Below are 24,261 nucleotides of genomic sequence, written 5' to 3'. Positions count from 1 at the left end.
AAAATCAATCAAATTGGTTAATTGGTGAATTGGTTTGTTATTGTCACATGTACTGTGGTACAGTGAAAATCTGCCAGACAGGTAGTTATAAAATGAGAAAGATAAGTCAGACAGGATCTCCCACCATTTAGGCTGTGCTGACTATCCCCGATGAAGGGTCTCAACCAGAAAGATCGACTGTTCATTTTCCCCCCATGGATGCTGCTTGACCCCTGAGTTCTCCAGCAGTTTGTTATTTTGCCCCAGATCCCAGCATCTGCAGTCTCTTGTGGTCTCCTATTCCTGATTAACCCCTGCCTTTCCAAGTGTAGATTAATCCTGTCCCTCAGTCTCTTTTCCAAAACATTCCCAACCATTACCTGGCTTATCTCTGCTGCCTTTCTTGAATAAATGTACCACATTTGTTGCCCTGCGGTCATCTGGTGCCTCAGCTGCGGCCAGTGAAGAGTTAAGCACCTCTGTCAGGTGCAATCAATCTCCCTCGCTTCCTATAGCAGCCTGGGATGCATCTCATCAGGCCCCTGGGGACTTATCCACCTTTGTGCCCACTAAAACATCCAATACATCATCCTTTCTGATGTTAACATGCTTTAGAATTTGCAACTACAATGTTTTTCTTCTTAGTGAACACAGATAGATGAAAAATGTGAATTTAAGAGCTGACCCACATCCTCTTGCACCACACACAGATTGTACCTTTGGTCCCTGAAGGACCCTACTCTGTACAGGGTTACCCTCTTGCTCTGAATATACTTCTAAGATGCTTTGGGATTCGATCCTGTCAACCTCTTATACTTCATAGCTGCTCTTTGCCCTTGTAAATTCTTTCCTAAATACTCCCTACACATTCTGCAATCCCGAAAGGTCTCGCCTGCTTTCAGTGCTCCATATCTGCCATTACCCTTAATAATTTTCCCTTTATCAAACCAAAGATATCAGTTGACACTCTAGATTTACCTTCCTTAACTTTCATCCTTACAGGAACACATTGAGCCGAACTCTCAATATTCCACTTCTCGGACATAGATTTACCACAAGTATCTATTCCCAGTCCACTTTTGCTAGGTCCTGCCTTAAGATATTGAAACTGGCCTTCCCCAATTCAGGACCTTGATTTCCAGACTACCTTTATACTTTTCCATAACTTAAGAGTCATAAGGTCATACAGCACGGAAACAGGTCCTTCGGCCCAACTGGTCCATGCCGACCAAGATGCCAATCTAAGCTAGTCCTGTTTGCCTGCATTTGGCCCATATCCCTCTAAACCTTTCCTATCCATGGACCCGTCCAAGTACCTTTTAAATGTTTCTAATATATCTACCTCAACCACTTCCTCTGGCAGCTCATGCTGACCACCCTCTGGGTGAAAATGTTGCCCTTCAGGTTCTTAGTAAATCTCTCGCCTCGCACCCTAAATCCATGTCCTCTGGTTCTTGATTCCCCAACCCTGAGAAAAGACTGTGCACATTCACCCTATCTATGCACCTCATGATTTTATACTAATATCACCCCTCATTCTCCTACGCTCCAATGTCCCAACCTGCTCAACCTCTCTCCATCACTCAGTCCCTTGAGTCCTGGCAACATCCTTGTAAATCTCCTCTGCACTCTTTCCAGCTTCATGGCATCTTTCCTGCAGCAGGGAGACCAAAACTGAACACAATACTCCAAATGCAGCCTCACGACCGTCTTGTATAACTTTGAGTTATGGTCACTTTTCCTAAAATGTTCACCCACAAACACCTCAACTTCTTATTCAGCTTCGTCCCATAAGGTTAGATCTGATTCTATCCCTTCTCTAATAGTATTATCCATGTGCTCTTTCCTGAAAACTTACACCTCCTCAAGGTCTTTCCTGCTAAGGCAATTCCAGTTAATGTTGGTGCAGTTGAAATCTTCCACTACGATAATCCTTTTGTTTTTGTACCTCTCTGTGAGCTATCATACATTCGTTCTTCTCCTGCTGACTCACTGAGAGGCCTGTAGTAAACCCCCAGCAAAGTGATTGCCTCTTTTTGTAAGCTCTAACCATGTGGCCTCAATTGAAGAGTCTTTCAGGACATAGAGTCACAGAGTAATACAGTATGGAAAGCGGCCCAACTCATCCATGCTGACTATGGTGCCTACCAAGCTAGCCCCACTTGCCCGTGTTTTTCCTCCCTCATTAATGCACCGATGGAAATCAATATTACAATGCCTGCTCCTGTTTTGTGTCCTTCACTATCACGCCTGAAGCTTCTATACCCTGGAACGTTGAGTTGCCAGTCCTGCCCTTCTTTCTACCATGCCTCCGTGATTGCAACAGTATCATATTCCCATGTGCTGACTGAAGCTCTAAGTTCATCTGTCTTGCCATTCATTCGCCTTGCATTAAAATAGATGCAGTTTAGGTTCCAATGATAGAGAGACATACAGCAGGGAGACAGGCCCTTCGGCCCACCAAGTCCATTCCAACCATCAACCACCCACTTAAACTAAACCCATTGTTTACTTTCTCCACATCCTCATCAACTTCCTGCAAGACCCCTCCACTCACCTACACACAAGGGGAAATTTACAGCGGCCAATTAACCTACCAACCCACGTCTTTGGGATGGGGGAAGAAACAAGAGTATATACTTACCTATGTCATCAGTACCAGTGTGGACCATGGCTGCTTTACCTTCTCCTTTTGGAATGTCCTGTGGGCACTCTGAGACATCCCAGACCCTGAGAGGCAACATACCATTTGAGGACCTTGTTTGCAATCACAGAACTGCCTGTCTGCTCCCTTTACAATGAGTTCCCCATCACTTAGCTCTCCTAATCTTTGCCCCCCTGCCCCTTCCTGTGCAGCAGACCTGGTTGTTCCTGCTTCCCTTTGGGAGGCCGTCCCTCCCAACAGTATCCATTGCTGTACATCTGTATGAAAGGGGGGTGGCCATGGGGCACTCCTGCACTACTTGCCCATGCCAATTGCTCTGCCTGATTCCTGCATCCACAGCAGTAAAACTCGCCCTGTGGAATGCCCCTCCTGTGCTACGTGGGAAATCAGATGACCATATGTGTAGGAAGCGTGTCCAGCTGCAGTGCCAGACTGATAGCTTTGCACAGCTAGAGATGTGCTTGGACTCACTATGAAATATCTGCAACGTTGAGGTCATCATGGACACCACACTAGTGAGCGGATCACCCCAAAATTGTTGGCTGCAGAGCGATTGGCATGGGCAAGTGGTTCAGGAGTCTCTGCAATCTTTCCTGCTTAATGGCATCTGTCCTATAGCATAAATGGAGACATTTTGTGTTGGGTGAAACTCTAACCATTGCACTGACCAGGAAAAGTGCTCCGATAGTTGGTGTGACACCTTGCACAAGGAGGGTGGTGGTTGTTGGAGGTCAACCATCACCAGGCCCAACCAACTTCAGCCCTTCATCAGTGACTTTCCTTCTGTCATAATGCACAATGTTCAGCTCCAGTCACAACTCCTCAGAAAATTGCATGCAGTAGGATGTAGACAATGCCTAGGCATTAGCAGATAAGTGGTGTTATATTTGTGCCTCAAGTTCTCTGCAATGACCATCCCCAAACAAGATAGTCTAACCATCCATTTTGACATTCAGTAGAGTTATGATCACCAGGTTCTTCCCCCATCAATATCCTGGGGGTCACCAAAGATCAGAGCCAACTGGACCAGTTGCATAAATACTGTGGCTACAACAGCAGGTTAGAGGCTGGGTGTACTATGGCAAGCAACTGACCTCGTGACATCTCCAAGCCATTCCACTGAATACAAATCAAGAGCGTGATGGAATATTCTCCACATGTCAGTGGATTTAAGTCCTGGAACTCCCGACCCAACCGCACTGTGGGAGTACCTTCATCAGAAGGACTTCAGCAGTTCAAAATGGCAGCTCACTGTCACTCGGAGGGCTGTTAAGTATGGACGATAAATGTGGGCCTTCCCAGATCACCTAGATCCTGAAGAATGAATAACATCTTTGTGGCTCTTCTCTCTTGTAATTCAGCTTTAAAATGGTTTCCTCCTTGTCTGACTTCAGTGCCTATTCTGTGAGCTCTCATGACATCACCTTCCTTTCCAATCCTCTCAGTTGAATTTTTTTCACCTGCATCCTCTTCCCCTGCCATTTTCCAGCTTCCCAATCTTCTCTCTTTTCAGGGAGAGTGAAGTTGCTGAATTGTTCTAGCACAGGGGCATCTTTTGTGATAAATGGTGTCTTACTCCAATGAAATGAGTGAAGAAAAGATGCTCATTTATATTGCACAACCTTAGATGTCCTAAAAAAGTCAGTGAAAGACTTATGAAGGGTAGTTGCTGCTATAATGAAGGAAAAACATGATGGCAAGATCCCAGAAACTGCAATATTTTGGAGATTTTGATTAAGAAAACTCACTTGCTTTCTGTCCGTTATGTCCACCTAGGGAAAGAGATGGGTCTCAGTTTACTGCCTCATTCAAAAGGTGGCACTCCCAACAGTGAAGGACTCCGTCTGGTTGGATTACATTCTCAAGTGTCTAGAGTGGGATTTGAACCCACCCCCTCTTCGAGTTGGGAGTGCTAGGACTGAGCGGCGTGGTTTGTGCAGTGCCTGCGCAGATAGCAGCAGAGCTGCTCGCTTGGGCATCTCTGAGCAGCTGCTGAGACGCATTGAGGCGGAATTTGAGGGGAGAAACTCACCGTTCGCGTTTTGCTGCAAGTTTGGGCTTTTCGTGGAGGTGCGCATATTCTAGAAACCCAAACCTCTCCACGGACATTTGTCAGAGAGAGAACTGCACCCAGTGACAGAGTGCAAAGTTGCACCTACACTGGGGTATCTGTTGGACGAATTATGGTAGATTAGACCGGGTGCAGGCATGCTTTACCATTAATGTCATTGAAGGGGAACAATCAGCAAGGACTAAGGTGTTCAGATTTTATTAATTGAGTAAATATTAAGTGTTAATACCTGTATTACTCTTTTTAAAATAAAAAAAATCCTTTCAATAGTTTTGGAATGTCAGAAACATTCACAGCAGCTTTGGCCACCCAGAAGGTGTGGCTTGGCTGTCTTTCAAAGGTTTTTCCAGTGGTTTTTCTGGGCTGGGTTTCCCCTGGTTCCCTCTTGCCCTCACTGAGGTGAGATTTAGGATTGTCCTGCCGTGATTCAGGACCTCCCCGCTCAAATGTCTAGCAAAAGGGCCTTTGGCGCTCCGTAAGGGCAACCCGCTACTGACTTCAAATTCTGGGCCTATTTTATCACTGACTTGCCTGTTTTGTTCAGTCCTTATCTGCAGCTTCATGATATTGGCTCCATTGTTTGGTTACCTGGGTGATCGATACAACAGGAAGATGCTCATGGCCATCGGAATAGCCATATGGTGCAGCGCGACGCTGGCAGGATCCTTCGTTACTCAGTCTGTAGGCTGATTTATCTTTATTTCACAATCTTCTTGTCAAAGTTAGAGCTGAAGAGCGAAATTCTTCTTCCTCTGCTCTTCTGTATTGTTATATGCTTGTGCTCATTGTCTATGAATAGGCTGGTTTTCATGACAGAAGCAGGAGGCTTATTATACATATGACATGGTGTTTATTGACACCATTGTGTCTGCCATTAAATGGAAGAGAGATGGGGAACTGTGTATTTTATAGCAGTGCCTATTGACTCCAAAGTAACAGTCTGGGAGAACTTGTGGTCAATGCCTCCTGATAAGATCAGGGTGAATTCACCAGTAAAAAAATTCCAGTCATTTGCAGCAGTCTCTAGCTATGACCAAATGGGAGAATCAACCAACCATCTCTATTCTGGTTGGAAACAGCAGTGGCACCAAATCAATAAACTGAAGTGTTCTGTCAACAACTTTAGTAGTTCTATCTTAAAGTGGAGAATCCAGGTAAATAAGTAAAGCCTCGGTAGGAGAGAAAGTAAACTGAAGTTAAATCCTAATGTCGTGACAAAATGGTGTCAAACCTGAGCGGGAGGAAGGTAAGGACGTGGAAGGTAAGGAGTGGGACAGATTCAGGGATATTTCCTGGCCCAGTCCCAACCTTTACTCACAGATTTCTCCTTCCCCTTCTTCAGAACACCAGTTGAGATTCGGTTCTCACCAGCTGCCGAGACTTCACCCCTAAAAGCAAGTGGCCATGAACTTGGGATTTTCCGGGTCGGGTGCGTTCCTGGAGGTTCATCAAATCCTGTGTTCAACCACTTTGGCCATCCCTGCTTCCATAGTCCACCACTGGCCACTAACCATCTACTCGACTTCCTCTACATGTCCACTCAGGAGCACACAGTTCTCATTTGGAAGATTCTTAAATGTCACCCAGACAGTCCATATTACATATCCAATAATTTTATAAGTAAAAAACAAAACCCTTCAAATAATGTATTTGTTGCCCAGTTGTTCTTAGCTGGGTTTTGTGCAACAGTTCCCAGAGATTAATCTTTTGTTTCTGAAGACTCCAGGGCGGTTGTGAAGGTTGGCCATCCAATGCCAGTTCCATTTTGGCTGTGGTTCTCCTTTGTCACAGCCAGGACAGGTACCCAGGGCTTGAGTGCCTTGTCTTCTGGGTGAACCGGGAGTTATCTTGCTGTCGTGCAGTTGTTTTCTTTTGTAACCTTTCATTCCATCCTGGTTCTTACACTGGATCAGTAGCCATCCGGCACAGGTAAGAGTCGTTCCAGTTGGTACATTGTGACTGGCACTAATATACAGTATGTTTATTGTCTGGAGCTGCAGAATGAATGGACATGCATTCCCATGTTTTTTTCTTTGCAGCTTTGAATTTCTCTCAAGTTTGCAAATGAAAAAAACATTGGTCCAATGTGTCTGCTTGTCAGCTGATGAGAAAATCTATTCTTTGTCCTGCCGTCACCCACTGTCTAAGTTCTGGGATTCAGGCAATAACATGGACAACCTGCATTTTTATAGCAATGTTAAAGGGGAAAGCCATCTCAAGGCACAGCATGGAAATGAACTCGGGCAGAAACACATGTTGAACGCAGAAGGATCTTAGAGGGAGGAGGGGAAAGGTAGCCTGAATATTGTTCGAAGTGCTCATATTTGCCAAGGTTCTTAAACTAAGAGATGTTTAGCAAGGGGGTTTCACAGCAGAGGCCTGAATGACTGATGGTTGGAACAAACCAGCATTCAATTTAAAATTACAATAAATTACAAAAATAAATAAATAGTGCAAGAGAGGAATAACGAGGTAATGTTCATGGGTTCATGGACCGTTCAGAAATCTGATAGCGGAGGGGAAGAAGCTGTTCCTGAATCGTTGAGTGTGGGTCTTCAGGCTCCTGTACCTCCTCCCCGATGGTAGTAATGAGAAGAGGGCATGTCCCACTGTTTGGCTGAGTGAACAGTTATTGATTGTCATTCCACTGAGGAGTTTAATGGATGGAAATTCCAAATACAGTTTGCTTTAAAAGGTAGCACTTAAAGAGGTGTATGTGTTTATCTAGGCCCTGCGATGTTGTAGAATGGAATATACCTACTGCACTTGGAGTTAAAGCATCTTTCTCCCCATTCATTCTGGCAATCCAGGCATCAATGTTGAAGCCATCTTTCATTGTCCATTCAATAGAACGTGGCCCTCCTGAGATGTTCACAACTCTATTAGATAGGGAATTCCAAGATTTAGATACTGTGATGATGAAAGTGTGACTTGGAAATGATGCTAAACCCATCCTCCCCCTCCCCTTGTCCTTCCAGATGGTGTCTATCATGGGTTTGGAAAGCACTTTGTAGAAACTCCTTCCTCATTTTGATGCATCGAGGCACCTAAAGACCTTGAAACCAAAACCAGAATCATACATTCCTATTTTTCGATCTCGGAGCCTGAATATGGTTGTCAGAACAATGCCAATTTGGTGCAGTGAATTGGTGTGCATTGAAAGTGCTTGACTTGCTTGACACTGGGCCCCATGGATAGGGATGCCTTTGAGGCAAGGAGCTCAGAGGAGAAAGGATGGTGTGTGTAACCCATGTGACTACTGGATGAGCTCTCAGTGACACTACAGACTGAGAAATGTCTTTGATTCTCTGGTTCCGCTCACAAATTTTTTTTTAACTTGCTTTTCTCCTCAGGGCTTTTGGTGGCTCATTTTGTGCTTGGCGTTTGTTGGGGTGGGGCAAGCTAGCTTCTCGACAATTGCACCCACTATTATTGCAGACCTTTTCGTAGATGTCCAAAGGACGTGGGCGCTCTCCATCTTCAACATTGCGATTCCAGTAGGAAGGTACGTGCATTCCCTCCGTGCTTGTAACACTGATGACATTGAGGCAGGTGGGTATTAAGTACCTGTGATTCCCCCCTGCCCCCCCCCCCCAGCTAATTCTCACCCTAATTGCAGCTCCTGTGGCTGGGACCACCTCAAGTCATTCTCCGCATACCACTGCAGCCTTATTTTTCTGGCACAGGGTCGGGGGTACGGTGGGTTGAATTTCCTCAATGGATACTACTGCCTCAGAGAAGGTAATGTGATACTGGTCAAAGCTGGCCAGTCACCTGCACTCCCACTGGACCCCCTGGTCCAGGGGAGGTTTCTTCTCTCAGAGGGTGGTGGCCCTTGGACATCTCTTACCCTTTACGGCTGTGGAGGCTGAATCACTGAATAGATTCAAGGCTCAGAAAGAGCTTTGGTGTATAAGGGAGCTCAAAGTCATAAGGCACCAGCAGGCAAGTGGAGCTAAGGTCAAGATCAGATCAGCCATGATCTTAATGAATGGCGGAGCAGGCTCAGGGACAGGTGGCCCCCTGCTTCTCTCTTATGTGGACTGTACCCCGATCACCATTGCCAGCTCAACATTAACTTAACACCCATCCTCCCCAACTGCGCCTGGTAACCTGTAACAGTCCCATTCAATTACCCTCACTCCAACTTCCCACCACTTCCATTCAGTCAGCCGTCGCCTCATTCCTATCCCCATCTGACACCATTTCACAGCAGCCTCCCAATCCCTTCCACTCGCCTCCACTCCCAATCAGCCTCCCCTTCCATTATCCCACACTCGTCCAATCGCACCACCACCACTTTAACCTCATTTCTCCCCTTATCCCACTCCCACACAATCACCCGCCACCATATCCCCTCATCCAGTCACCAACGTGCACCCCAGCCCCAGCCAATCGCTCAATTACCCTCTACCAACGGCTCCATCCCATTCCTGCTCCCGGCCAGACCTCCAGCACTGCCACCATTGCCACTTCTAAATTGGCCACCGGCTCCAGTACTACTCATCACCCCACACTGCCCTTTAAACCCTTATTCCAACCCAGAATTTACCTCACCAACCCCATCCCATTGCACACCCAAATCACATCTTCGACCTAACCTCCAATTCGATGCCACCCCTCCCACATGTTGTGGAATGCTACTTGAGGAATGCAAGGCAGGTTTAATTCCTTGATGCTTCTGATGTGCAGTCAAATACTGAAAAATGCATTCAGAGCTTCAAGGTTCTCCAGTCTAACAACACCTTAGCTCCAATCAAACTCCAATCCTATTTCTTAACAACAACTCCATTTTATGGCTATGAAATGACAGATCGACCCCTTAGCACAGAAACACAATTCACATTCTTGGACTAATCACTGTATCAGTACATTGGGGAAAGTGATGGTCCATTTACCCACTGATCTTCTGTGTGGCTGGTCCCAGACCCTCACTGGAGAAGACGTGGGGCTGGTTTCCAGTGCTCTCCTCAGTCTTTATCTTCAGAAGACTGTCCCTTGGCTAAAAACTAGGACAATATCTGTTCCTGTGGACACAACCACTCCACAGGATGCCAAGCCATTGTTGTAGTAAATAAAAACTATTTGTACATTTTAGGCACTTTCTCCATTTCAACAGAAGTCAATGTTTGACAATTTTAAACAAATGGAAAAGTGTGCAAATTAATTAAAATGTTTATCAGAGTTTACAATGACTGTTCAGAAAAGAACCACATCTTTGGTATGTTAAACAAATTTGTGTCATCCAAGACCATGTGTAGGTGTCATTTGTCTTTTAGGTCCCAGTATTTAGGAAACACACCTAAAGTAAGTTCCATTTTTGAAATTTGTGCTGAAGAGTCCACAATAAGTATTTGTTCCATCATTTGGTGAGTGTTCTCCCTTGCACGTGACTTTGCATGTGAGGGTCATGGTGTCATTCACTCAGGCTACCATCATTGGTTTAAAGGCTCCATTCATGAATGAGCATATGAATTACAAAATGCATGTCTGTTAATCACCACAGACTTCCTTTCAGGTTCCCTTCAATGAAATAAGAACTGATTTGTGTTACATCCAGTTCTGGAGCAATATAAGGAGCTGGAGGACCTCAGCGGGTCGGGCAGCATCTATGGAGGGAAATGGACAGTCGACGTTTCGGATCGAGACCCTTCACCTTCATTTCCCTCCACAGATGCTGCCTGACCCGCTGAGCTCCTCTAGCACCTCTTGTGTTGCTCTAGATTCCAGGCTCTTGTATCCCGTCTTTGATGCCGGAAATGTCTTTGGAGTAGGGAAGTTTAATGTCATCAAATTGTGAGTTGAGTGGTCAAGGTTCTGAAACACAAAATGCTGCTTATGTGTTGGAAGATTTGGTGAGATAAATGCAACATATTTGTTCTATTGCAGTGGCCTTGGTTACATCCTTGGGTCTACTATGCTGAAGTTAACTAAAGATTGGCACTGGGGATTGAGGGTAAGACTGATTGATATGTAATTGCATGCTTCCTGTTGTAGATCGGTTGCTCTAGGGATTTCTATAGCATGTCTCCCAGTGTAATATCACAACACTTTCTCTGCACAAGAGAGAGATTCCAAAGCCTGACCCACATTCTCTTGCAAAGGATGCTCATCAGCGAGGAAGGGGAAATTGATGTAGGTGTAAAATGGTCCTTTGTGAACTGTCGGCCTGTACTGCATTGCTATGGATTGTTATCTCAATCGAAGTTAAATGAAATGGAAACCAGGAGAGTCGTAAAACAAGCTGTTAACCTGAAGTTGCATATTAGAAACCATTCAACTAAAGTCATGTCGATCTCCAGTCAGTAGCTCAGGCTGAATGCCACTGGTTTCTCCTGTAGGTGGCTCCTGTATCCATACACTGCACCAAACATCTAACCAAAGGTAGCACGGCAAAGCATTAATAATGAACCCTCTTGCTATATGATTTGCTTACTATAATCTTGCAGATAGCCCTCATACAGGTGAAGAGAAGAAGCCCTTCGTATCTTCAGCAATTGCTCACAGATGTCAGAAACTTTAATGCCTGGGTCTTAACCAATAGAATGATCTAATGCTCACGCAATCCGCACACATTAAAAATGTGTCCCATCTTGGGTGGAGAATTTGAGACAGCTTCTAGTAATGCTTTAGTGGAGTCTCTTTCAGAGGTTATATTTGGGGAACTACCTTCCCCTTGTGTAAATGCATAAATACTATTGCCTTAGTTTCTGGTTAATATTTAAGTTAGTAGTGTGCTGTGTCTGCTTGCTCCCACAGGTGACCCCGTGCATTGGTGTTCTTGCCATATTGCTCCTTGTGTTCCTGACGCCAAACCCTCCCCGAGGAGCAGCAGAAAATCACTCAGAGTCCTGGAACCCCAGAACCTCCTGGGTTCAGGATCTCAAATACCTGATGACAAAGTAGGTTCCTGGTGTGAGGTTTATCGACACCTTGTCTCTCTTCAATCTGTGCAGATGGCAGTGGCGACAGTGATTATAAGCCTGGAATCAGCTGCCCGGTTCCAAACCCAGAGTCACAGTATCTTGCAGAATATACCACGGCCTCACAGCTCCAGCGATCCAGGTTCGATCCTGACCGCTGTCTGTGTGGAGTTTGCATGTGCTCCCTGTGACCGCGTGGGTTTCTTCCCACATCCCCAAAATGTGCAGGTTGGTGGGTTAATTGGTCACTGTAAATTGCCCCGAGTGTGAAGCTGAATGATAGAATCTAGGGGGAGATGAGGAGAATGTAGAGAAAGTAAAACGGGTTAGAATAGGATTAGTGTCAAAGGGTGCTTAGTAGTCGGCAGGGACGCGTTGGGCCGAAGGGCCTCAGGTCATGTGCTTACTTCTTTAACGGTTCTTCTGATATCTGCTATAAGTTTAAGGAACGTGATTCTGCAATATTCTCTGCTTTCTGTGAAGAAAACTTGCTAGGGTTACCTTTAATTATCTGGAATGAATGCTCACTCATTTTAACCTCACTCGAGAAACCATTTCTATCTAATTATAAACATGACAGCCACTTTTGCATCATAACTTAACTTCTCAGCTCCAGTAAAAAAAACAATTTCCCAAGCCTTTGCTTGTAATTGTAACCACTCATTTGTGATAACATCCCTTTTTCTCATTGCTTTTACTTCCTTCCTGCAATTCAGTGCATCAAATGCAACCTAGCTAAGGTTGTGGATGTTGAGAATGGCTTCCTTGCAGGGGTACTTCACAACCCTGGATACGTCGCCAAACAATTAGAATTTTGAGGTAAAAAGAGAAAATGCTGGAAGATCTCAGCCTTGTCAGGCAGCATCTGTGGAAAGAGAAATCTCAGTTAACATTTCATCAGAACATCAGATTACGATTTGGTCCATTTTATGCACACTGACCCATGGAGAAGTTTATCACTGTTTCTCTACTGCAATGTGTATTGTTTTTGGTTTATTATTGTCACGTACCGAGATACAGTGAAAAGCTTTTGTTTTGCATGTCGTCCAAACAAAATATGCCATAAGGTAGTAAAACGAAAACAGAATGCAGAATATAGTGTTACAGTTGTCTCTTACTGTGAACATCTTGCCCCTCTCTCTTACTTCCAAAATGTACTCCTTTACATTTTGCTCTGTCCAGCTGCACTGCAACCTGCCTGTCCTTCCTACAGCTGAACAGCACTCTGCAGTCACCAACTGTTACGCGATGCCTCTCACTTACCTCCTTTAGAGGACAGCTAAGACCTGCCCGGCTTTATAAGGAATGTTTACCTGGATCAGATTGTGCTCACGATCATTTCTGGACACATGCGGGAGTTGAATCTGGTGTTCCCAGGTGAGATCCACGCTCGCCTTTCTCAGTGACACATCTCGTGTTGCACAGTGCTTAATGTTGACCTTCCTGTCACAAACTGGAGCAGAAAGATGCAACCTCTGCCCTTCATAGAACAGTCTCAGCACAACCAGGAGACCATTGCAACTGGTCATTCCTATTTCTCTTGGGAGAGTAAGAGTAAGGGACACCTTTTTTGACATCAAGAGACCTGACTGGGCAGGCTGCAGAACTCACCGCAGGCTGCTCAGAGTTCACAGAGCGTGCTAAGACTAACAGAGAGTGCTTTCTCCAGCACCTGTCGTTCCCTGGGCACCTCAGAGGTGACACCACAGCATCACTCCCTCACTGGAGTGGCTGTAATGGCCGTGGCTGGTCACTCAGGAGGGGGTCAGGGACCTCAGGGCAAGAGGGCAAGAACATGCCCACCAGGGAAGAGCTTCCTTCCTCAATCTCCATGACTCCACCTCCTTCCTGGACCTCTCTGATGAACAATGGTTTACCGAGGCTCTCATCACTGAGATATATGACATTTGGCCACATGGACTGCTCTCTCCAAGGATGTCAAGGTCACGTTGATTCTGAATTTACTGGCCACCAGCTCTTTCCAAGCAGCCACAACAGATCTCTGCCCTGCCTCTTAATTTGTTGCCCACTGTGGTTTCAGCGAGGTCACCGCGAGCTATAGACATCACCGTCTGCCGTGGTTTCAGTCAGGGATAAGGTGACATCTCAGACTTCCCACCACTTCAGGCAGCTCCCGTTGATTTCCCAGGCCTTTCCACGAACAGGAAGGGTTTCCACCCCCTCAGTACGCAGATGGAAGACTTTCCCGACGGTCAGAGCCGTGTTTCCAGGAAACGCACGCAACTCCTTTGCGAGACAGCACGGCCAAACGTTCCGGCAGCTGCTGACGCCAGAGGGATGACCTTGGGGGACTCTGGCCCCAGTGACAGCTGAGCGCAGGCACAAGTGTCAGATGGTGGAGGAAAATGCCCCAGGTGAGATTTTGTACTGGATCAGTCCGAGGGGAGGGCACTTAACCGTCCAAGCTAACTGATGCGGAGTCTCCTTCCTCTGTGTGACCTTAACAAGTGTCAGAGAGCAGTTGGTGCTGGCAGAGAGACAGGAGGCCCAGACTAAAGGGAAGCAGGAAGGACTCCTGGGGATGTCCCATAGCCATATCCCTCAGCAGGGTAGCAGGGTGCAGGGATATAGGTGATGAGGGGAGAACAGCAAAGGGGGAGTTGTCCTGTGGGCAGAGGTCAGAGAGACTGTTTGCTGTTTAGAGGGAGGAAAGGTGATCTCATTGAAACTTCTAAAATCCAGCAGGGTTTGACAGGATAGATGGAGGGCTGACGTTTGCACTGCCTGGACTGCCTAGAACCAGGGCTCACGGTGTTAAAATAAGGGGCCAGACATTCGGGGTTGAAATCGAAGAAGGTTTGAGTCGAGTTTATTGCCGTGTGCACAAGTACGATGAGGGACAGGCACAGTGAAAAACTTGCTTGCAGCAGTATTGCAGGCACATCGATTCAGACAACACACAGAACATAAATTATACATAAAACTGTGCATAAGCTATACAAGGCAGTGAAGAAAAAGATTCTGCAAAACAAGACATTAGTTAAAAAAAAAACAATTAGAAGTAAGTCCGTAAATAGTGCAAGAGCTGGTCCGTAGTGTCCTGTTGCTGAGGTGGGCTTAGGGTTGTGCAGGTCGGTTCAAGCAGCTGTTCCTGAACCTAGTGGTGTGGGACATCACTCAGGGGAGTGAATCTTTGGAATTTTCTATCCGAGGGCCATGCAGGCTCAGTTGCTGAGAGTATTCAAGACAGAAATTGATTGGGTTTAGTTATCAGGATGAGTACAGGAATACAGGTAAAAGATCAGCCAAGGTCCACTAAATGGTGCAGCAGGATTGAGGGGCTGAATGGCCTCCTGCCTCTCTCTCCTGTTGACAGGAGACTCTCTGCTCTCTCGAGTGGTTATGTGAGATCTCATGACACTAGTCTGAAGGAGAACAGGTGAGTTCTCCCCAGTGTCTGGGTCAACAGGTTGCCTGTTTATTAGGTGTGATTGTTCTTGCCCCTGGACCAGACTTGGCTTTTCCCAATGTGAGAGGCTGAGGGAGGTGACACTTCAGGAGGCTGACTGGTCTCCGAGAGGCAAGTCAACCCAGGGTGGTGCAACACTCCATAGAACCATAGAACCATAGAACCATACAGCACAAAACAGGCCCTTCGGCCCACCGTGTCGTGCCGTCCATCAGACCACCCTCATACTACCTAACCCCTTCCTCCCGCATATCCCTCTATCTCACGTTCCTCCATATGCCTATCCAACAAGCTCTTGAACCTGTTCAATGTATCTGCCTCCACCACCACCCCAGGCAGTGCATTCCATGCACCAACCACTCTCTGGGTGAAAAACCTCCCTCTGACATCTCCCCTGAACCTCCCACCCATAACCTTAAAGCCATGACCTCTCGTCTTGAGCATTGGTGCCCTGGGAAGGAGGCGCTGACTGTCTACTCTATCTATTCCTCTCAATATTTTATATACCTCTATCATGTCTCCTCTCATCCTCCTCCTTTCCAGTGAATAAAGCCCTAGCACCTTAAGCCTCTCCTCATATTCAATACCCTCCAATCCAGGCAGCATCCTGGTAAATCTCCTCTGCACCCTCTCCAATACCTCCACATCCTTCCTATAATGAGGCGACCAGAACTGAACACAGTACTCTAAGTGTGGCCTAACTAGAGTTTTGTAAAGCTGCATCATAACCTCGTGGCTCTTAAACTCAATCCCGCGACTTATGAAAGCCAACATCCCATTGGCCTTCTTAACTGCTCTTTCCACCTGTGAGGCAACTTTCAACGAACTGTGAATATGAACCCCCAGATCCCTCTGCTCCTCCACACTGCCAAGTACCTTGCCGTTTACCCTGTACTCTGCCCTGGAGTTTGTCCTTCCAAAGTGTACCACCTCACACTTCGCCTTACCCACTCAAGCCTTGCCCGGGGACACTGCCAACTCACCCAGTCAAACACTTTCAGGAATGTCTCTGACAGCAACACTGTAAAACTTTTGTATTCACTGTAAAACTGTGAGCACAATTCAGCACATTGTCTCTTTGCTGTGATGTTCCCTATACGGTAGGAACTTCACCACACTTCAGAAACGGCTGTAATGTGCTTTGGGACTGGAGTGGACCTCGAACTCACAGCCTTCTGGCTCAAGGTGAGACTGTGGCCAATGTTTAACCCATGAGCCTCCTCCACCATTCATCAAGCTCGTGGCCAATCTGCTACCTCAGCACCATTTTCCTGCACCAATCCCACGTCCCTCGATTCCCGAATACCCAGAGATCCCTGTTTTGAATGAGCCCTCACAGCCCTTTGGGGTAGAGAATTAAACAGATGTAAAATTTCTTTTCACTTCAAACGAGTAGTAATGTCAAAAAATAGCAGGCAGCAGACTTGGATCTTGGTTTCGACTGGAAAGGTTTGAATGGTGGCTCAACAGCTCCATGCCATGGACATAGGGGGAACTGCCAATTTATTTACCATTTTCTAAAAGCGACACTCCAGTTCTGAAACTATTAGCTGTTGCTGTAGGTTAATACCAAGAGTGCTAGCTGTCGTCTGGCACCCCACCGAAATGATTGGTCTTCGTCTGTCACCTGACTGTGGAGGACATTACAGAAGAGCTTGGTCCTGGATAGGAACATGTCATGGGAAAGGACCCGACCCATGTTCTTCCCTCTCCCTAGCCTAACCGAAGGGACTGAGGCTGACTGGCACGTCTCAACTGTTGCTTCTCTTCCGTTTGGTCAGCTTCCCTCTTTGCCGACCTGCTGAGCTCATGAGCACAGCACAAAGAAGAAGCCCTGGAGGGAGGGGCAAAGGTTGCTGTCGGAACCAAATAGGGGTCCCTAAAAGGCAGATGTAAGAAATTCTGTAGATGCTGGAATCTGGAGCAATACACAAAAAGTGCTGCGGGAACTCAGCAGGTCAGGCAGCATCCATGGAGGGAAACAAACAGTTGATGTTTTGGGCCGAGACCCATCATCAGGACTTATAGGACTTTCCCTTAAAGGAAGAAAGTCCTTAGGTTTTGTATGTGACGTGCTGTAGGCCCAGGAGACAACTGCTGGGGTGGGACGGGGCTTGGTGTCACATTACCAAGTCAGGAAAACGTCCCCAAGCTGTGACCTTTACCTGCTACAACCTCAGTACATCGTTGTACCCAGGCTCCCTGCCCCTACAGCTGAGCAAGCCACTGCTCTGCAATCATATGGCTTCGGGCAGTAAATAAATGAGAATGAGTTCCTTCCATTAACTTTGGCATTTGCTGTTCCTGGGACTCCTGCTCCAAACACACTCTTCTGCTTCATTCCCTGAAAGCACCGCCGCTGTGATGGACAGACCATGGCAGGTCAGAGGCTCCGCCAGCAGCTTGCGACACGTGAGACAGAGGCAGTCTGAGACACAGGGAGAGAGGGACAGGATGCAGAGAGAGAAAAGCAACGGCAAGAGAGGGGCAGGATCGAGGCTATGAGTGAGTGGCAAAGAGGGCCAGAGGCTGACAGGCAGAGAGAGGAACAGTCACAGAGAGAGACAGACTGAGAGGCAGAAAGAGAGGGGGACAAAGAGACAGGAGAAATAGGGAGGGGCAGACAGATATATGAGAGATTGGCTTTCTTTTACTTAAGGCAGTGTTTGTTGTAAGTCACTTTTGCGACGGCAGTCAGGGAGGGGAGAGAGGCTGCAGGGTGAGGGAGTGGGCTCCCAGATTCACTGAGGAACAGAGTTAATGAGGTACGGGCAAGAAGATCGGCCAGGGCCACTGTGAGAAGAGCCTGTTGTGCGCATAACATTACTTCTGACATTGACACTGCTGCATTATGGAGCAGAAGAAATTATACAGGCACAAAGTAAGATAAGATATCTTTATTAGTCACATGCACATTGAAAAGGCAGGCACGGTAGTGTAGCGGTTAGCGTAACGCTTTACAGCGCCAGCGACCCAGGTTCAATTCCGGCCACTGTCTAATGGAGTTTGTATGTTCTCCCCATGTCTGTGTGGGTTTCCTCCGGGTGCTCCGGTTGCCTCCCACATTGCAAAGACGTACAGGTTAGGAAGTTGTGGGCATGCTATGTTGGCGCCAGAAATATGGCGACACTTCCGGGCTGCCCCCAGAACACTCTACGCAGAAGATACATTTCACTGTGTGTTTCGATGTACATGTGACTAATAAAGAAATCTGATCTGATCTGAAATAAATCATTTTGCATAGAGTGTTCTGGGGGCAGCCTGCAAGTGTCACCACGCTTCCGGTGCCAATATAGCATGCCCGCAACTTCCTAACCTGTATGTGGGAGGAAACCGGAGCACCCGGAGGAAACCCACGTAGACATGGGGAGAACGTACAAACTCCTTACAGACAGCGGTCGGAATTGAACCTGGGTCGCTGGCATTGTAATAGTGTAATAGCAGGCGGGACGGGTGGGTTGTGAGCTGGTGCACTCCTGCCATTTATGCAGGACCTCTGTGAGCTCCCAATACAAGGACAAGAGGTTGCCGGTTCTCTCCAGAATGCCTGGTCGTTGGCAGGATCCCTGGGCATCAGAGGGATGTTGCATTTATTCAAGGAAGCTTTGAGCATGTCCTTACACCAATGGCAGGATCCCGAATCTGTGTGAGACTCTGAGGAAGTAGGTTGTAGCCCTGACCCCCAGGATCTGTCCCTTGGGGGCACACAAGGTTGAATGGGTCATGACTGCTGCGGGGAATGTGGCAATGACCGGCGGGAGGCTCCTTGTGATGGGCAACATTGAAGCAGTGGAAGTTTTTCTGTGTTCGGAAAGGCCTGGGTTGTTAACGAGTGCCCGCACTTGTGGCTTCCCTGATTTCAACAGAACTTGGCTTTCAATGGGGGCAGAGGCTCAGCAGTCAGTGTTGCTGCCTTACAATTCCAGGACCCGGAATTGATCCCAACCTCTAGTATTGTCTGCATGGCGTTAACACATTCTCCCTGTGACCACGTGGTGCTCCAGTTTCCTCCCACATCCCAAAGTTGGGAGGTTACTTGGTCACTGCAAACTGTGCCCAGTGTTAGAGAATGGCAGACAATTAGGGGAAGCTGGTGCGAGAGAGAGAGGGGAAGTTGCAGGGAAATTATTAGTGTGGGAGTGGTGGACATGCTCTTATACATAGCACAGACTCGATGGGCTAAATGGCCTCCTATGTCGTAAGGACATATGAATAGGAATGGTGGTAGTGTGGCGTCCCTCGTTCCAGTGAGACCGCTCCGTGTCAGGCAGCAACCTGTGGGGTGTAATGATCAACAACACACAAAACGCTGGAGGAACTCAGCAGATCAGGCAGCATCTGTGGAGGCAAACGGACAGTCGACATGCCCGGTCCAAATTTGGAATTGGCTCAGTTTCACCTGAAGTGTTCAGTGGTTCATTCTACTTTGGGTAAGATTGATTTTTAACCATTTAGCACATAGGAGCACATTGTACTGTCTACCTCTAGTGTCTAAATGGTGAAAATCTTTTCCAACCTACAACTGCAGAGGGCACAAGTCAGCTTGTCATCTTTTCTGCTCAAGGAACTTAATTTCTTCTCCAGGTTTACTCCGTTCTTCGTCCTCCTCTCTGAAGTCCTAGCTGCACTTTGCATGTCCTGTCAGTATCGAATGGGTCCATTCCCAGCTGTGGACAGTCACCGCTTCAGTCTCAGGGTGGGCGCAAGTGCATTAAATCCGCTAGACTACTGCTCCATGTTGAAGGCTACTGTAAGAAGCACCGGGAGTAGCGAGGGGACAGATTGTATTGTGGCTGAGGCACTTCACTGTCCTTCACCCAGAGTGACTTGGCTGAATCCTGAGGGACACAGCTGCCATACTAGGTCTGTGGCAGGTGGAGAGAGAGCCCACTGGACCCTACCCTCACGGTGATGTAGCTAGTAGAGTCACTGCCTCACACCTCCAGAGACCCGGGTTCAATCCTGACCTCTGGCGATGTCTGTGTGGAGTTTGCACATTCTCCCTGTGACCACGTGGGTTTTTCCTGAGCGCTCCAGTTCCCTCCCATGCCCCAAAGACATGCGTGTTGGTAGATTAAGTGGCTGTGGTGAATTGTCTCCTGTGGTAGAATCTGGGGGAAGAGGATGGGAACATGGGGCAAACAACGAAACAGGACTGATGTACGATTGGTGTAAGTGTGTGGTTGACGGCCTGCATGGACTCGGTGGGTTGAAGGGCCTGTTTCTGTGCTGTATTCTCTGAGACTCTGGGACTCAGTCTACCTGTGACAGACGCTGCTGGGGGGTGATGTTGGTAGATGTGACCACTGCACAGCTCTTATGGAGACGAGGCCCTGCCTTCACACCAAACACACCCTCCATCGTTCCGTGTGGCATTGGGATTGTGCAAAACGGGATAGGCTCAGCACAGATCTGGCAACACAAAACTGGGCATCCAGGAGGTGCAGAGGACCATCAGCAGAAGTGTTCACCGCCACAGTGTCTAACTGCTGTGCCTGGTGCCAGAGCGTGACGACTCGTTGCAAACTGTTCTCTGCAGATCTCCTCATTACTTCTATTATAATCATTCTGCTCTTTTAAATCTAAATCCTACGCTGTACCTGTAACACTTTACTCTCCATTCTGTTACTGTTTTCCTTTGTACTGATGTAATGAAATGATCTGTGTGGATGCCATGCAAAACAAAGTTTTTCGCTGTACCTCAGTATATATGACAATAATAAACCAATTAATTTAATAAATCTCTCACTAATCTGTCACATTCAGGGATAGAGAAAGGAGTGTCAGCCATAGCACCAGGCGTAGCTAAAAGTGAGGTGTTATCCCGGAGAGGCTGCAACACAGCACCACACGTGCTACACAGCAACAATAACACGCAGCAGACAGAGCCAAGTGAAGTAACACCCGACAGATCGGATCAAAGCTCTGCAGTCCAGCTGTGTCTTGTGAATGGCGGTCGATAACTGAGCTGCCAACAGGAGGAGGAGGGAAGAGGCTACCCTCAATGGCAGGGCCAACCTAGCAATGCTCGAGGCAAGGCTGATCATTTGTGGCCATTTGTGCTGTTTCTTGATGATAATCCGTCTTCCTCCTGAGGTCCCCACCATCGCAGAAGCCAGTCTCCAGATAAGTCAATTCACTCCACAGAGAGAGCACTGGGTATAGCAAATGCTAGGGGGACCAGACAACTTTCTAACCGCACCACTGAAGACCTCCAGAACCAGCAGCTGTGTAGCTCAGTCCAGATGAAGGGTCTCGACCTGGAACGTCGATTGACCATCTCCCTCCACGGATGCTGCCTGACCTGCTGAGTTCCTCCAGCATCTTGTGTGTTGCTCCAGATTCCAACATCTGCAGTCTCTTGTGTCTGCCCCATGAGTAAGTTATTCCAGTACAGTTATTGCACTGGTATCTACCCAGCAGTGGAATATTGCTCAGATCTACCCTGTTCGCAAAAAGGACTTAATGGCCACTGCATCAATCTATTCTCAATTATCCGCAAAGTGATGGAAGGGTCATTCAGCTCCTGACCTCATTGCTGACTTGGTCCAAACATGGACCAGACAGTCTAATTCCAGCAGTTGGGAGTGGGATGGTGATTAACATGGTATCAAGTCAGCATTTGACCAAGTGTGACATCGAGAGACCCGGTTAAACTGAAGTCAGTGGGCATCTAAAGCAAAACACCTCAGCGCTTGGAATCATGCATCAAATAACAGAAGATGTCGTGGTTGTTGGAGGTCCGTCATCCCAGTCCCAGGACCTCACAGCAGGAGTTCCCCAGGGCAGTGTCCTCAGCCCAGCCAACTACAGCTGCTTCATCAATGATCTTCCTTCCACCAGAAGTTCTGAAGTGGGAATGTTCACTGATGTTCAATTCCATTCACAGCTCCTCAGCTAGTGAAGCAGCCCATGCCCGCATACAGCAAGACCTAGACAACATTTGGGCATCGGTGGCAAGTAAATTGTAGCACACAGGTGCCGAGCAATGACCAATAGCCCAGAGTCTAACCACCTATCGTTGACATTCAATAGCATTACCATTGCTGAATGTCTCACCATCAACATCTGGGGGTCACCATCAACCAGAAATCTCAAATGAACCAGCCACAAATACTGTGGCTACAGTAGTAGGTCAGAGGCTGATGTACTGTGGTGGGTGATTTCCCTTCTGACATTCTGAAGCCTTCCACCGTCCACAAGGCACACGCTGAATGTGACATAATGTTCCCTAGTTACCTGGACAAGTGCAACGCCAACAATTCTCCAGAGGTTCAGCACCATCCAGGACAAAGCAGCCTCCTTGATTGGTGTGTCAGCCAATACTTTAAACGTACATTTCCTCCACGGATGACTGCAATGTATGCCATCTACAAAAACACTGCAGTTACTTCCTAGTTCATTCCAACAGCAACTTCCAAACCCACAACCTCTACCACCAGGGTGCCTAAAGCAGGAGGCACATGGGAACACTACTGCCTGCAGGTTTCTCTTGAGGTCAGGCACCGTCCCCTGACTGGGAAATATCACTCCTTTATCATTGCTGGGTCTAAATCCTGGAACTCCCTGTCTAACAGCATTGTGGGAGCACCATTGCCAGAGTGACTGCAACAATGGATGTCTACTACCTTGTCAAGAGCAGGTAGGGATGGGCAGTAAATGCTGGCCTGGCTAGCCATGTCGTACAAGGCAAATCTTGCACAAATACCAATCTGTTTGAGTTAAGTTGATGGAAGGATAAATATTGGCTAGGGCTGAGAACACTTGACTTCACTCTTCTTTGAGTGGTGCCATGGGGAACTTCTGGTCCTGCTAAATGAGCGGCGAAGTCCTCAAGATAATGTCTCATCCAAAGGATGGTGCCTCCTTCAGGACAGCATGGAAAAACAGCATTCACTACCTGGGGCAGGATCGAGTGTCGACTGTAAATCCGCAATAGTAATAGGTAGTCATCCTCTGGGGGGACTGTAGCCCCAGTGAGGACCAACCTCTGGGGGGACTGTAGCCCCAGTGAGGACCAACCTCTGGGGGGACTGTAGCCCCAGCAAGGGACAACCTCTGGGGGAGTGTAGCCCACCAACGTTGGGTCACAGTCAGTCTTGGCTTCCTTGCTGATGACCTGTGTTGTATCCCACAGTTTGCTGCCCACTGCTGCATTGAGGACATCACCCGAACCCCAGGCTCAAGGAATGGAGACTTCTGCTATTTATCCCTCAGCCCACAGCAACCGGCAGAGCAAACATGGGCTTCTGACCTCACTGCAAGCTTCCCCGACGTGCTGATGTTCATCGGCTGCAACCACCTGACTGATAACTGCAGCTGGACTATCTGGCTGCAGCCAGGGGGGGATTCTGAGGACCCCCTGTACAAGTCATATGCCCCCCGTAGGGATGTTCACCAACCACCCATCCAGATCCTTGTGGGGGAGCACACTCAATCCCCTCTCACTTCACTGGCATTGCTACTCTGGATGTAACTACACTCCCCAGTGGCCGGAAGAGTGCTGCTTGAATTGTGCATGTGTTCCTCTAGGGTTTGGTTGTTGAGGTGGCAACTGTGAAGATTAACAGAATAGTCTGTGCCGATCCTGACATAACACCCCAGTGGACATGAGGAACCTTACACTGCAAGGGTAACGCAATGATGGCACACTGCACAGGTGTCGGGGTCTGTAGTGGGCAGTCCGTTTACCTGTAGAGGGGCTCACACCTGCCTGTGCAAACCAGGTGCTCATTCATTGACCTCAGCATCTCCTGTGCTGAGTGGTGATCAAGGTCACTAGTGGGTCTGCACTCTCCAGCCAGCTGGGGTGTGACCCGTGGAGATGGGTGCTCACTGGCCCTATAATATTGTGGAGCATGTGGATAATTTATATAGTAGCCAGGCAGGTGGGGTGTGGCTCAACATAAACCCCATCTCCATCTCAACAAGGCCCATTGAATCCTTCTTGTCTTGGCTTTCAGCTGGAGTTTCATGTTGTCGTCCTTCGCTGTTGCCGCAGTGGCCTTCGTGTCTGGTGTTATGGCGCTCTGGGGACCCACCTACCTGCTGCGTGCAAACAACGTGGACACCACACACTCTTCACAGAGCCAAGCCAACACTAAAGACAGGTATGGCTCTTTCTCAGCTTAGTTTGTACGCTCTCCCCGTGTCTGCGTGGGTTCCCTCTGGGTGCTCTGGTTTCCTCCCACAT

At 47.7% G+C, this 24,261-nt stretch overlaps 1 protein-coding gene across 4 annotated transcripts in view; it reads left to right on the top strand.

Moving 5' to 3' along the window:
• Nucleotides 1-24,261, top strand: part of LOC127581190 (protein spinster homolog 1-like) — a 138,126-nt gene that overhangs the window by 55,121 nt on the left and 58,744 nt on the right. For all 4 annotated transcript variants that reach the window (XM_052035290.1, XM_052035292.1, XM_052035291.1 and 1 more), the window contains 5 exons: nt 5,260-5,396; nt 8,069-8,220; nt 10,605-10,671; nt 11,475-11,617; nt 24,032-24,178. In XM_052035290.1, coding sequence (XP_051891250.1) covers nt 5,260-5,396; nt 8,069-8,220; nt 10,605-10,671; nt 11,475-11,617; nt 24,032-24,178 — 646 coding nt within the window. The remainder of the gene's footprint in view (nt 1-5,259; nt 5,397-8,068; nt 8,221-10,604; nt 10,672-11,474; nt 11,618-24,031; nt 24,179-24,261) is intronic.

This window comes from Pristis pectinata, chromosome 21 (assembly GCF_009764475.1).
Source record: "Pristis pectinata isolate sPriPec2 chromosome 21, sPriPec2.1.pri, whole genome shotgun sequence".
Lineage (NCBI taxonomy): Eukaryota > Metazoa > Chordata > Chondrichthyes > Rhinopristiformes > Pristidae > Pristis > Pristis pectinata.
Note: the sequence above shows the minus strand (reverse complement) of the source record. Positions and strands in the feature narration are given on the sequence as shown.